This window comes from Coregonus lavaretus (genome assembly GCF_964263955.1).
Source record: "Coregonus lavaretus genome assembly, chromosome: 20".
Lineage (NCBI taxonomy): Eukaryota > Metazoa > Chordata > Actinopteri > Salmoniformes > Salmonidae > Coregonus > Coregonus lavaretus.
The window spans coordinates 38955403-38969252 of record NC_140007.1 but is presented as its reverse complement, the minus strand read 5'-3'; the positions used below and the strand labels follow the sequence as shown (position 1 = coordinate 38969252).

General features: G+C 41.8%; 1 protein-coding gene across 1 annotated transcript in view; it reads right to left on the bottom strand.

Annotated features, from left to right (window-relative positions):
* LOC311147868 (glycoprotein-N-acetylgalactosamine 3-beta-galactosyltransferase 1-B-like) overlaps positions 1-13850 on the bottom strand; it is a 27046-nt gene extending 13196 nt beyond the window's left edge. Inside the window, exons 1-2 of the mRNA XM_084184693.1 lie at positions 13554-13850; positions 7343-7502 (exon numbers count right to left, since the gene is read on the bottom strand). Of these exons, the coding sequence (XP_084040819.1) occupies positions 7343-7423 (81 nt within the window). The 5' untranslated portion in view covers positions 7424-7502; positions 13554-13850. The remainder of the gene's footprint in view (positions 1-7342; positions 7503-13553) is intronic.

Genomic DNA, 13850 nt, shown 5'->3' with positions numbered 1-13850 from the left:
TAGGTAAGGCTACCTGAATAGTAATGACAGGTGTATAGGCTTACCTGAACAGTAATTACAGGTGTATAGGCTTACCTGAACAGTAATTACAGGTGTATAGGCTTACCTGAAGAGTAATTACAGGTGTATAGGGCTACCTGAATAGTAATTACAGGTGTATAGGGCTACCTGAATAGTAATTACAGGTGTATAGGCTTACCTGAACAGTAATTACAGGTGTATAGGGCTACCTGAAGAGTAATTGCAGGTGTATAGGGCTACCTGAATAGTAATTACAGGTGTATAGGGCTACCTGAATAGTAATTACAGGTGTATAGGCTTACCTGAACAGTAATTACAGGTGTATAGGGCTACCTGAAGAGTAATTACAGATGTATAGGGCTACCTGAATAGTAATTACAGGTGTATAGGGCTACCTGAATAGTAATTACAAGTGTATAGGGCTACCTGAATAGTAATTCCAGGTGTATATGGCTACCTGAATAGTAATGACAGGTGTATAGGGCTACCTGAATAGTAATTACAGGTGTATAGGTAGGGCTACCTGAAGCGTAATTACAGGTGTGTAGGGCTACCTGAATAGTAATGACAGGTGTATAGGTAAGAATCCCTAGATAGTAATTACAAGTGTATAGGGCTACCTGAATAGTAATTACAGGTGTGTAGGGCTACCTGAATAGTAATTACAGGTGTATAGGTAGGGCAAGCTGATTAGTAATTACATGTGTATAGGTAGGGCTACCTGAATAGTATTTACAGGTGTATAGTGTTACCTGAAGAGTAATTATAGGTGTATAGGGCTAACTGAATAGTAATTACAGGTGTATAGGTAGGGCTAGCTGAATAGTAATTACAGGTGTAAAGGGCTACCTGAATAGGAATTACAGGTATATAGGGCTACCTGAATACTAATTACAGGTGTACAGGTAGGACAACCTGAATAATAATTACAGGTGTATAGGGCTACCTGAATAGTAATTACAGGTGTATAGGGCTACCTGAATACTAATTACAGGTTTATAGGTCTACCTGAATAGTAATTACAGGTGTATAGGTAGGGCTACCTGAATAGTAATTACAGGTGTATAGGCAGGGCTACCTGAATAGTAATTACAAGTGTATAGGTAGGGCTACCTGAAAAGTAATTACAGGTGTATAGGGCTACCTGAATAGTAATTACAGGTGTATAGGCAGGGCTACCTGAATAGTAATTACAGGTGTATAGGTAGGGCTACCTGAAAAGCAATTACAGGTGTAAAGGGCTACCTGAATAGTAATTACAGGTGTATAGGGCAACCTATATAGTAATTCTAGGTGTATATGTTCCTGAATAGTAATTACGGGTGTATAGGGCTACCTGAATAGTAATTACAGGTTTATAAGTCTACCTGAATACTAATTACAGGTGTATAGGTAGGGCTACCTGAATACTAATTACAGGTGTATATGTAGGGCTACCTGAATAGTAATTACAGGTGTATAGGTAGGGCTACCTGAATAGTAATTACAGGTGTATAGAGCTACCTGAATAGGAATTACAGGTGTATAGAGCTACCTGAATTGTAATGACAGGTTATAGGGCTTACTAGATAGTAATTACAGGTGTATAGGGCTACCTGAATAGTAATTACAAGTATAAAGGGCTACCTGAATAGTAATTACAGGTGTATAGGGCTAACTGAATACTAATTAGGGCTACCTGAATAGTAATTACAGGTGTATGGGTTACCTGAATAGTAATTACAGGTGTATATGTAGAGCTACCTGAATAGCAATTACAGGTGTATAGGTAGGGCTACCTGAATAGTAATTACAGGTGTATAGGGTTACCTGAATAGTATTTACAGGTGTATAGGGCTACCTGAATAGTAATTACAGGGGTATAGGGCTACATGAATAGTTATTACAGGGGTATAGGTAGGGCTAGCTGAATAGTAATTACAGGTGTATAGGGCTACCTGAAGAGTAATTACAGGTGTATAGGGCTACCTGAATAGTAATTACAGGTGTATAGGGCTACCTGAATAGTAATGACAGGTGTATAGGTAAGAATCCCTAGATAGTAATTACAAGTGTATAGGTAGGGCTACCTGAAGAGTAATTACAGGTGTATAGGGCTACCTGAATAGTAATTACAGGTGTATAGGGCTAACTGAATAGTAATTACAGGTGTATAGGGCTACCTGAATAGTAATTACAGGTGTATAGGGCTAACTGAATAGTAATTACAGGTGTATAGGGCTACCTGAATAGTAATTACAGGTGTATAGGGCTACCTGAATAGTAATTACAAGTGTATAGGGCTACCTGAATAGTAATGACAGGTGTATAGGGCTACCTGAAGAGTAATTACAGGTGTATAGGGCTACCTGAATAGTAATTACAGGTGTATAGGGCTAACTGAATAGTAATTACAGGTGTATAGGGCTACCTGAATAGTAATGACAGGTGTATAGGGCTACCTGAATCGTAATTACAGGTGTATAGGCTTACCTGAACAGTAATTACAGGTGTATAGGGCTACCTGAAGAGTAATTACAGGTGTATAGGGCTACCTGAATAGTAATTACAGGTGTATAGGGCTACCTGAATAGTAATTACAAGTGTGTAGGGCTACCTGAATAGTAATGACAGGTGTATAGGTAAGAATCCCTAGATAGCAATTACAGGTGTATAGGTAGGGCTACCTGAATAGTAATTACAGGTGTGTAGGGCTACCTGAATAGTAATTACAGGTGTATAGGTAGGGCAAGCTGATTAGTAATTACATGTGTATAGGTAGGGCTACCTGAATAGTATTTACAGGTGTATAGTGTTACCTGAAGAGTAATTATAGGTGTATAGGGCTAACTGAATAGTAATTACAGGTGTATAGGTAGGGCTAGCTGAATAGTAATTACAGGTGTAAAGGGCTACCTGAATAGGAATTACAGGTATATAGGGCTACCTGAATACTAATTACAGGTTTATAGGTCTACCTGAATAGTAATTACAGGTGTATAGGCAGGGCTACCTGAATAGTAATTACAGGTGTATAGGTAGGGCTACCTGAAAAGCAATTACAGGTGTAAAGGGCTACCTGAATTGTAATGACAGGTTATAGGGCTTACTAGATAGTAATTACAGGTGTATAGGGCTACCTGAATAGTAATTACAAGTATAAAGGGCTACCTGAATAGTAATTACAGGTGTATAGGGCTAACTGAATACTAATTAGGGCTACCTGAATAGTAATTACAGGTGTATGGGTTACCTGAATAGTAATTACAGGTGTATATGTAGAGCTACCTGAATAGCAATTACAGGTGTATAGGTAGGGCTACCTGAATAGTAATTACAGGTGTATAGGGTTACCTGAATAGTATTTACAGGTGTATAGGGCTACCTGAATAGTAATTACAGGGGTATAGGGCTACATGAATAGTAATTACAGGTGTATAGGTAGGGCAAGCTGATTAGTAATTACATGTGTATAGGTAGGGCTACCTGAATAGTATTTACAGGTGTATAGTGTTACCTGAAGAGTAATTACAGGTGTATAGGGCTAACTGAATAGTAATTACAGGTGTATAGGTAGGGCTAGCTGAATAGTAATTACAGGTGTAAAGGGCTACCTAAATAGGAATTACAGGTATATAGGGCTACCTATATAGTAATTACAGGTGTATAGGTAGGGCTCCCTGAATACTAATTACAGGTGTATATGTTCCTGAATAGTAATTACAGGTGTATAGGGCTACCTGAATACTAATTACAGGTTTATAGGTCTACCTGAATAGTAATTACAGGTGTATAGGTAGGGCTACCTGAATACTAATTACAGGTGTATAGGTACGACTACCTGAATAATAATTACAGGTGTATAGGTAGGGCTACCTGAATAATAATTACAGGTGTATAGGGCTACCTGAATAGTAATTACAGGTGTATAGGGCTACCTGAATACGAATTACAGGTTTATAGGTCTACCTGAATAGTAATTACAGGTGTATAGGTAGGGCTACCTGAATAGTAATTACAGGTGTATAGGTAGGGCTACCTGAATAGTAATAACAGGTGTATAGAGCTACCTGAATAGGAATTACAGGTGTATAGAGCTACCTGAATTGTAATGACAGGTTATAGGGCTTACTATATAGTAATTACAGGTGTATAGGGCTACCTGAATTGTAATTACAAGTGTAAAGGGCTACCTGAATAGTAATTACAGGTGTATAGGGCTAACTGAATAGTAATTAGGGCTACCTGAATAGTAATTACAGGTGTATAGGGTTACCTGAATAGTAATTACAGGTGTATAGGGCTACCTATATAGTAATTCTAGGTGTATATGTTCCTGAATAGTAATTACGGGTGTATAGGGCTACCTGAATAGTAATTACAGGTTTATAAGTCTACCTGAATACTAATTACAGGTGTATAGGTAGGGCTACCTGAATACTAATTACAGGTGTATAGGTAGGGCTACCTGAATAGTAATTACAGATGTATAGGGTTACCTGAATAGTAATTACAGGTGTATAGGGCTAACTGAATAGTAATTAGGGCTACCTGAATAGTAATTACAGGTGTATAGGGTTACCTGAATAGCAATTACAGGTGTATAGGTAGGGCTACCTGAATAGTAATTACAGGTGTATAGGGTTACCTGAATAGTATTTACAGGTGTATAGAGCTACCTGAATATTATTTGTAGGTGTATAGGGCTACATGAATAGTAATTACAGGGGTATAGGGCTACATGAATAGTAATTACAGGGGTATAGGTAGGGCTAGCTGAATAGTAATTACAGGGGTATAGGTAGGGCTAGCTGAATAGTAATTACAGGTGTATAGGGCTACATGAATAGTAATTACAGGGGTATAGGGCCACTAGAATATAGAACATTGGAAACACTTCAGGAAGTAAAGCTAAGCAAAGAGATGTATTCAATCCACTAATACTAAACATGTGCTTGTAATATAGAAACATCTCTATTTTTTGTATTCTGATCTTGAACAACGTTTCTTAGAGGTATGGGTATCTTGAATTGCCTTAATAAACATTGATAGTAGTGAGAAAATTGTGAGTTTTGGCGTAGAGACTGAAAGTGAATGCTGCCACCGGGAGGCGCCTCGCCTCTAGTGGACCTGAAAGTTTTCTCCTAACTTTGACAGCTCTGTCATTTAGATCAGGACAACCATTTGTTTTTATGTTGCTAATTATACAATTTACTTTTCCAATTTAAGTCTATGAAATGACATTTTGATAACAAGCTAAGTAGACAATCAGACAAAACCAGGCAAGGTAGCTAGCTAGCCTAATTGATTTAGCTTTTCTCTTGTCTTTTTGATGTAAATGTTTTCATTGATAACTGTACAAAATAAAATACTAATACTTGACAATTTGAATAGCATTTGTCATTATCAATCAATCAATCAATTTTATTTTATATAGCCCTTCTTACATCAGCTAATATCTCGAAGTGCTGTACAGAAACCCAGCCTAAAACCCCAAACAGCTAGTAATGCAGGTGTAGAAGCACGGTGGCTAGGAAAAACTCCCTAGAAAGGCGAAAACCTAGGAAGAAACCTAGAGAGGAACCAGGCTATGAGGGGTGGCCAGTCCTCTTCTGGCTGTGCCGGGTGAAGATTATAACAGAACCATGCCAAGATGTTCAAAAATGTTCATAAGTGACAAGCATGGTCAAATAATAATCAGGAATAAATCTCAGTTGGCTTTTCATAGCCGATCATTAAGAGTTGAAAACAGCAGGTCTGGGACAGGTAGGGGTTCCATAACCGCAGGCAGAACAGTTGAAACTGGAATAGCAGCAAGGCCAGGCGGACTGGGGACAGCAAGGAGTCACCACGGCCGGTAGTCCCGGCGTATGGTCCTAGGGCTCAGGTCTCTCAGTTGGCTTTTCATAGCCGATCATTAAGAGTTGAAAACAGCAGGTCTGGGACAGGTAGGGGTTTCGTAACCGCAGGCAGAACAGTTGAAACTGGAATAGCAGCAAGGCCAGGCGGACTGGGGACAGCAAGGTGTCATCATGCCCGGTAGTCCTGACGTATGGTCCTAGGGCTCAGGTTCTCAGAGAGAAAGAGAGAACGAGAGAATTAGAGAGAGCATACTTAAATTCACACAGGACACTGGATAAGACAGGAGAAGTACTCCAGGTATAACCAACTAACCCCAGCCCCCCGACACATAAACTACTGCAGCATAAATACTGGAGGCTGAGACAGGAGCGGTCCGGAGACACTGTGGCCCCATCCGAAGAAACCCCCGGACAGGGCCAAACAGGAAGGATAGTCATTAGGTATGAGCTAGACCTAGCTAAAACAAACTGGCTAGTGATTAAGTTAAGATATGAAGCTAGCTTGCTAGCTAGCCAGTCAGACAGAAGAGAGGACTGCTGCAGGATTGCTATTTTACCAGTAAAATGTATGATCCCTATATAGCTAGCTAGCTAACTACATAGCTAGATATCTAGATACAGTGGAATTTTGTTTTTTGAAATTTTTACTAATTAAATTTTAACAGCTTAAATGTCTTGAGTCAATAAGTATTCAACCCCTTTGTTATGGCAAGCCTAAATAAGTTCAGGAGTAAACATTTGCTTTATATGTCACATACTAAATTGCATGGACTCACTGTGTGCAATAATAGTGTTTAACACCGGTCACTGAAACGCCTGTAACTCATTCATAGTAAAAGGTATCACTATTCTGATTTCAAATTATCAATATGCTTTAAGTTTTTCTTTATCTTCATTAGGAAGTTGTGTAAATGGCAGTTATTTGGGGGAAAACGCACTTAAGATACGCATTTTCACGTGTTTTTTCTTGACCGATTACCATTTGATTGATGTGGCGCTACATATGTAGGATCTTAATATGATCACTTTTGTTGATGAGAATTTTCCTGCAAACTTGTAGTATATTCAAGGTTTAAAAAAGCTTCTAAAGTTTGTAATTTCCACTTACAATTTTCAGACTTGATTTGCCCTAACGTAAAATGTGTCAACCCCTATAAAAAATGTACATTAATTATAATCCACATAACAATTCAAATTTCCTGCTGTAGCAAACTGGCTCAAATTAAGATCCTACACCTGTATTGCATGTCATATCATTTGAAAGGGCACTTTCTCAGCTTTCAAAATATGTATTATGTTTTCATATATGGTTTGACACCAGCAAATAATGCTCATTAATGTACGCAGAGGTCATGATCTCAGTAAATTCAGGAATTCCAAAACTTTCCTACCAATGATGCAACAATGCCAATATGGCAATTTACAGTTACAATTAGCTGGTGTTCTGAAGCCTAGTGTTTCCCCATTCCCCTTTAACCCACCTGGCGCAGGAAGTACAGGCTGAGGGTTCCCACTAAGAAACCCATGTAGAAGCAGCATCTGGAGCCACTCAGGCCTTTCATGGTGACCTCCTCCCTCCCTCACCTTCTCCTTCTCCTCTCTAGTAGTTCCTCCTTGTCACTATGATCACAGCATCTCTGTCTGAGATTGAAAGAGAACAGTAGGGTTGAAGAGGCAGACAAGACAGCAACCTAGAAGCAACAATAATTACAAAAATAGTTTCCTTCACGTAGTCAGAAACCAACTGATCAATAATCATAAAATGTTTGAATGGTTTAAAGGGCAACTCCACCACTTTTCAACCTTATTTTCCTTATCTCCAGCACAATACCAGTGTGTACATACGTGAAAACAGTGCATTTCTATGTTATTTAGAAAAATTCTCAAATAAAAAAGTTCTACCCGATGACATCATCAAAAGTTAAAACAGTTTAAAAACAGTGATTTTCAAACACTATGAGATTTGCGTTTTTTCTTACTTTGACTCATTTCTCTCTGCCTCCTTCTTTCCACTCCTTTCCTCTTTTGACCTCACCTTCTCACCGTCCCCCCCTACTCACAAGGCAGGCAATACGCTTGACCTCATCTTTACTAGAAGCTGTTCTTCTACTAATCTCACTGCAACTCCCCTCCAAGTCTCCGACCACTACTTTGTATCCTTTTCTCTCTCGCTCTCCTCCAACACTACTCACTCTGCCCCTACTCAGATGGTAATGTGCCGTCGCAACCTTCACTCTCTCTCTCCCGCTACTCTCTCCTTTTCCATCCTATCATCTCTTCCCTCTGCTGAGTCCTTCTCCCTCCGATCTCCTGATTCTGCCTCCTCAACCCTCCTCTCCTCCCTTTCTGCATCTTTTGACTCTCTATGTCCCCTATCCTCCTGCTCGGTCCTCCCCTCCTGCTCCGTGGCTTGACGACTCATTGCGAGCTCACAGAAGAGGGCTCCGGGCAGCCGAGCGGAAATGGAGAAAAACTAGACTCCCTGCGGACCTGTTATCTTTTCACTCCCTCCTCTCTAAATTCTCTTCCTCTGTTTCCGCTGCTAAAGCCACTTTATACCACTCTAAATTTCAAACCTCTGCCTCTAACCCTAGGAAGCTCTTTGCCACCTTCTCCTCCCTGCTGAATCCTCCTCCTCCTCCCCCTCCCTCCTCCCTCTCTGTGGATGACTTCGTTGACAACATCCGATCCACATTTATTAAGTCAAATGACACCGCTGGTCCTGCTCACACTGCCCTACCCTATGCTTTGACTTCTTTCTCCCCTCTCTCTCCAGATGAAATCTTGCGACTTGTGACGGCCGGCCGCCCAACAACCTGCCCGCTTGACCCTATCCCCTCCTCTCTTCTCCAGACCATTTCCGGAGACCTTCTCCCTTACCTCACCTCGCTCATCACCTCATCCTTGACCGCTGGCCATGTCCCTTCCGTCTTCAAGAGGGCGAGAGTTGCACCCCTCCTCAAAAAACCTACACTCGATCCCTCTGATGTCAACAACTACAGACCAGTATCCCTTCTTTATTTTCTCTCCAAAACTCTTGAGCGTGCCGTCTCTAGCCAACTCTCCTGCTATCTCTCTCAGAATGACCTTCTTGATCCAAACCAGTCAGGTTTCAAGACGGTCATTCAACTGAGACTGCTCTTCTCTGTGTCACGGAGGCTCTCCGTACTGCTAAAGCTAACTCTCTCTCCTCTGCTCGTATCCTTCTAGACCTATCCGCTGCCTTTGATACTGTGAACCATCAGATCCTCCTCTCTGAGTTGGGCATCTCCGGCGCTGCTCACTCTTGGATTGCGTCCTACCTGACAGGTCGCTCCTACCAGGTGGCGTGGCGAGAATCTGTCTCCGCACCACGTGCTCTCACCACTGGTGTCCCCCAGGGCTCAGTTCTAGGCCCTCTCCTATTCTCTCTATAAACCAAGTCACTTGGCTCTGTCATATCCTCACATGGTCTCTCCTATCATTGCTACGCAGACGACACACAATTCATTTTCTCCTTTCCCCCTACTGATAACCAGGTGGCGAATTGCATCTCTGCATGTCTGGCAGACATATCAGTGTGGATGTCGGATCACCACCTCAAGCTGAACCTCGGCAAGACGGAGCTGCTCTTCCTCCCGGGGAAGGACTGCCCGCTCCATGATCTCGCCATCACGGTTGACAACTCCATTGTGTCCTCCTCCCAGAGTGCAAAGAACCTTGGCGTGACCCTGGACAACACCCTGTCGTTCTCCGCTAACATCAAAGCGGTGACCCGATCCTGCAGGTTCATGCTCTACAACAGCCAACCCCAATAAGCGGCCCGCGGGCCAGATCCGGCCCGCAAGAGCTAAATGTCTGGCCCACACTGACAGCATTGGCATTCACTTGTTATAATAAACATGAATTTAATATCCGTGGCTCTGCTTTATTTTGAAATTATCCCACACCTTGACCTGTGGCCTTTACCGCGTGCATACGTAAGACGTGCTTCGTGCGCTCTGCGTACTCGTCTCCACTCGACTAGCTACCTAGTGTAGTGTCACACACACACAGTAGCCGCAGCCGCTCGCCAGTTAACCCTCTTTCATCAAAAGGACTGACCACTTCCTCACAAAAAAATATTTATAATATTCAACGAGCTGACACAGTTCTTCGAAAGGAATGGCTTAGATGTGAGTAAAATAGTCTCTGTTGTTACCGACGGGGCTCCGTCAATGGTGGGACACCGCCAGGGCTTGGTAAGCAGGCTTTCTGACGTTAACCCAGCACTCCTGGCATTTCACTGCATTATTCACAAGTCAGTTTTGTGTGCAAAACTGTGTGGAAAAATGAAAGAGACCATGGATACTGTGACTCGACCAGTTAACTTTGTCCGTGAGAGCTCTAGTCTGCAGCATCGCCTTTTTAGAGCATTACTCAAGGAAATGTCAGCTGAACACAAGGATCTTTTGCTCCACAATGACGTTCGCTGGCTGAGCAAAGGCCGTGTGTTGGAGAGGGTGTGTGACCTGCGTGATGAACTTATGTCATTTTTATCCAGCCTGCAGAGCCAAAAAGCCAGCGACTTTTTGAGCTTTTTAACTGACAACAAGGTGATATCAAATGTTACTTTTTTGTGTGACATCATGTCTCATCTAAATCACCTTAACCTGCGACTACAAGGCAAGAACCACACTGTTGCTGACATGTATGAGGCGATTGAAGCTTTCCGGTCAAAGCTGCACCTCCTGGAGAGAGACATTCATGGGAGAAAGTTGCACTTTCCACATCTGCATTAGCATTGTGAGAAGAATAAAATGCAGGAAGATCCAGCAATGAAGGATTTTGTGTCCAGGCTGGCAGAAAACTTCAAGGAAAGATTTGAAAGCTCCCCTAAACTCTCAGCTGACATCCTTCTCTTCGTAAGACAGCCGTTTTCTGTGTCAGCTGACGGCCAGTGGACTGCAGAGGCCAAAAAGCTGGTGCCTTCCATAGATGAGGCTGCTCTTCAGATAGAAATCTTGGAGATGGGAACATCTGATTTGCTCAAAGCTCAACACAAGGATGCACTGGTGAGTGACTTTTGGATCAACGTGGTTTCCCAAGCTCGTTTAAAAACACCAGAGATATTGCAATGCTCCTACTCACGATGTTCCCCTCAACATACATCTGTGAATCAGCATTTTCTTCAATGAATGCTATCAAGAGCCAGGACAGAAACAGACTCTCAGATTCACATCTTGGACAGTGCCTCAGGATTGCCACAACAGAATACAAGCCTGATATCAGAAAGGTTGCCTCATCCCGTCGCTCTCACTTCTCTCACTGATTGGTGAGTGAACCAGATCCAATTATTTTTTTGCTATTTTTCAATCTTCTTGTGGTATAATAATTATTACAATGAAATAACCATTTCATATTTAATAGCATGTTTCCTACTAAATATGCTACACAGCTAAAATAAAAGTAAATGGCATTCAACTAGTTAGTAAAATGTAAAACTTAATACACAGCAATAAAAAAATGATACACAAATAAAAGCTAATTAATTATATTGTCACATTAATATCAAACACTTTTGGTTGTTAACAGCTTGATATTATTTGGTTCACATATTTTAAAAGTTTAAAAACTAATGTGGCATATTCTGATAACACATTTGAAAAGTACCTAACTAAAAATCTCTGTCTGTCTGTGTTTGTCCTTCTGTCTCTTCTCTTAGAAAGACCGCCTGAACGCAGATATCCAAAGCATGGGTGTTCCAGACAGAAGTGGGCGCTGTGTGTGTGTGTGTGTGTGTGTGTGTGTGTGTGTGTGTGTGTGTGAGAATGTGTTTGCTGGACTTTTTGTTTGCTGACTGTTTGCACAGAATATGCTCCAGGGGCATTTCATAATTAAATAGTTGGTTTTGGACTAATTTAGTATTTTTCATTTTTCTCTTATGTGACTCCTAACACCACTACTAATAATGATAAAATCACAATAGAAGTGAAAACTGATAAAACATAAAACTGTCGCCAAAAAAACAAACATGTTGGCCCTCGACTTGGCATGCCTGACCAAATTTGGCCCTTTTGGAAATCTAATTGGGGAACCCTGCTCTACAACATTTGCAGAGTACGACCCTACCTTACACAGAAAGCGGCACAGGTCCTAATCCAGGCACTTGTCATCTCCCTTCTGGATTACTGCAACTCGCTGTCGGCTCGGCTCCCTGCCTGTGCCATTAAACCCCTACAACTTATCCAGAACGCCGCAGCCCGTCTGGTGTTCGACCTTCCCAAGTTCTCTCATGGCACCCCGCTCCTCCGCACACTCCACTGGCTTCCAGTTGAGGCTCGCATCTACTACAAGACCATGGTGCTTGCCTACGGAGCTGTGAGGGGAACGGCACATCCTTACCTTCAGGCTCTGATCAGACCCTACACCCAAACAAGGGCACTACGTTCATCCACCTCTGGCCTGCTAGCTCCCCTAACTCTACGAAGCACAGTTCCCGCTCAGCCCAGTCAAAGCTATTTGCTGCTCTGGCACCCCAATGGTGGAACAAGCTCCCCCACGACGCCAGGACAGCGGAGTCACTGACCACCTTCCAGAGACACTTGAAACCCTACCTCTTTAAAGGAATACCTGGAATAGTATAAAGTAATCCTTCTACCCCCCCCCCCCCCCACCCCCCCCATAAAATTTAGCATCTGCTAAATGATGTAAATGTAATCCTACCCTGTGATGTCTCAGAGAAGCATTTTTTAGGACCTTTCTTCTTATCTTTTTAAACACAGATCATAGAAATGCACAATTTTCATATATGTAGAAACTGGTATTGTGCTGGAGATAATGCATATGTGGTTGAAAAGTAGCGGAACTGCTCTTTAAGTAGTAAATTATTTGTCTTGCATGAACTATGACAGCTCAGCTCAACTTCCTGTGAAAGTACACACTGGAGGCCAAGTCAGGAACCTTGCTATTCTGTAGTCTCTGTCAAGAGAAACCAGTTGGCCGATAGCAATGGTGTGCCCAGTAAGGGAAACCTGAGTACATGCAATTTTATCACCCAGGTATATCCTCGTTGGATTAATTTATTTTAGATGAGAGTGAAACTACAAGAGTGAAAGAGCAAACAGGAGTGGCAAAATTGCTAGAATCCGGTTCATTGAGCTATGACAGAATTTTAGAGGTGACATTTCAAAATACATTTCAGAAGTGCAATGGAACTACAGAGACCCTTGCCACCATAGTTTTCAGATAAACAAGCTCACTTTAGCACATATTGAGATTAAAGACCTCTAATCATGGACCAGGAAGTTAATCATTTACACTAAGTAGGCCAAGCTTATATAACCCCTTAACAGACAGACTAGGCTAGACCATCTGTACCCCCTCTGCTGCCTGCTGTACTGCACTGAAAAACATGTCTAAACACAATGACACAATGGTAACACAATAGTAACATTGTATACTACAGTTTACAAGCTACCCCGTGTCTTCCCTAGCCTTAATCTCCTGGTGGGTGAGAATTTGGACTAGTCCTAATGACTGTAAATCGCTCTGGATAAGAGCGTCTGCTAAATGACTAAAATGTAAATGTATAAATTGATACAATGTTACAGAGACCATCACGACAACATAACCGTGAAGCGTGTTACCGCTATCATCTTTCCCCCCGTCAATCATTCGGCTGAAGCAATAGCTTTGCAGGAGACAAAGTATGTCCCAAAATATAAAAATTACCTGTGTTTGTAGATCAGAGTCGCTTTGAAACTAAGCACGAGAAGATGGAAAGCAACCCCCACATTGAGAGTGCATCCTAGCCTACAATGAATTGAAAACCCTATTGTTTTACATCCATTTCGAGACTAAAGGACGGCATATAACGTTACAACATCATCACACAGTGGGTCAGCCCAGTATTGAAGTTTGTAAAAGTATGTACTCAATCGCTCAGAAAATAAACGATAACATGAGTAACGTTCCTGTAAAATCCACATTCTTAAACATAACAGGGTAATCTCTGAAACCGCGGCATCT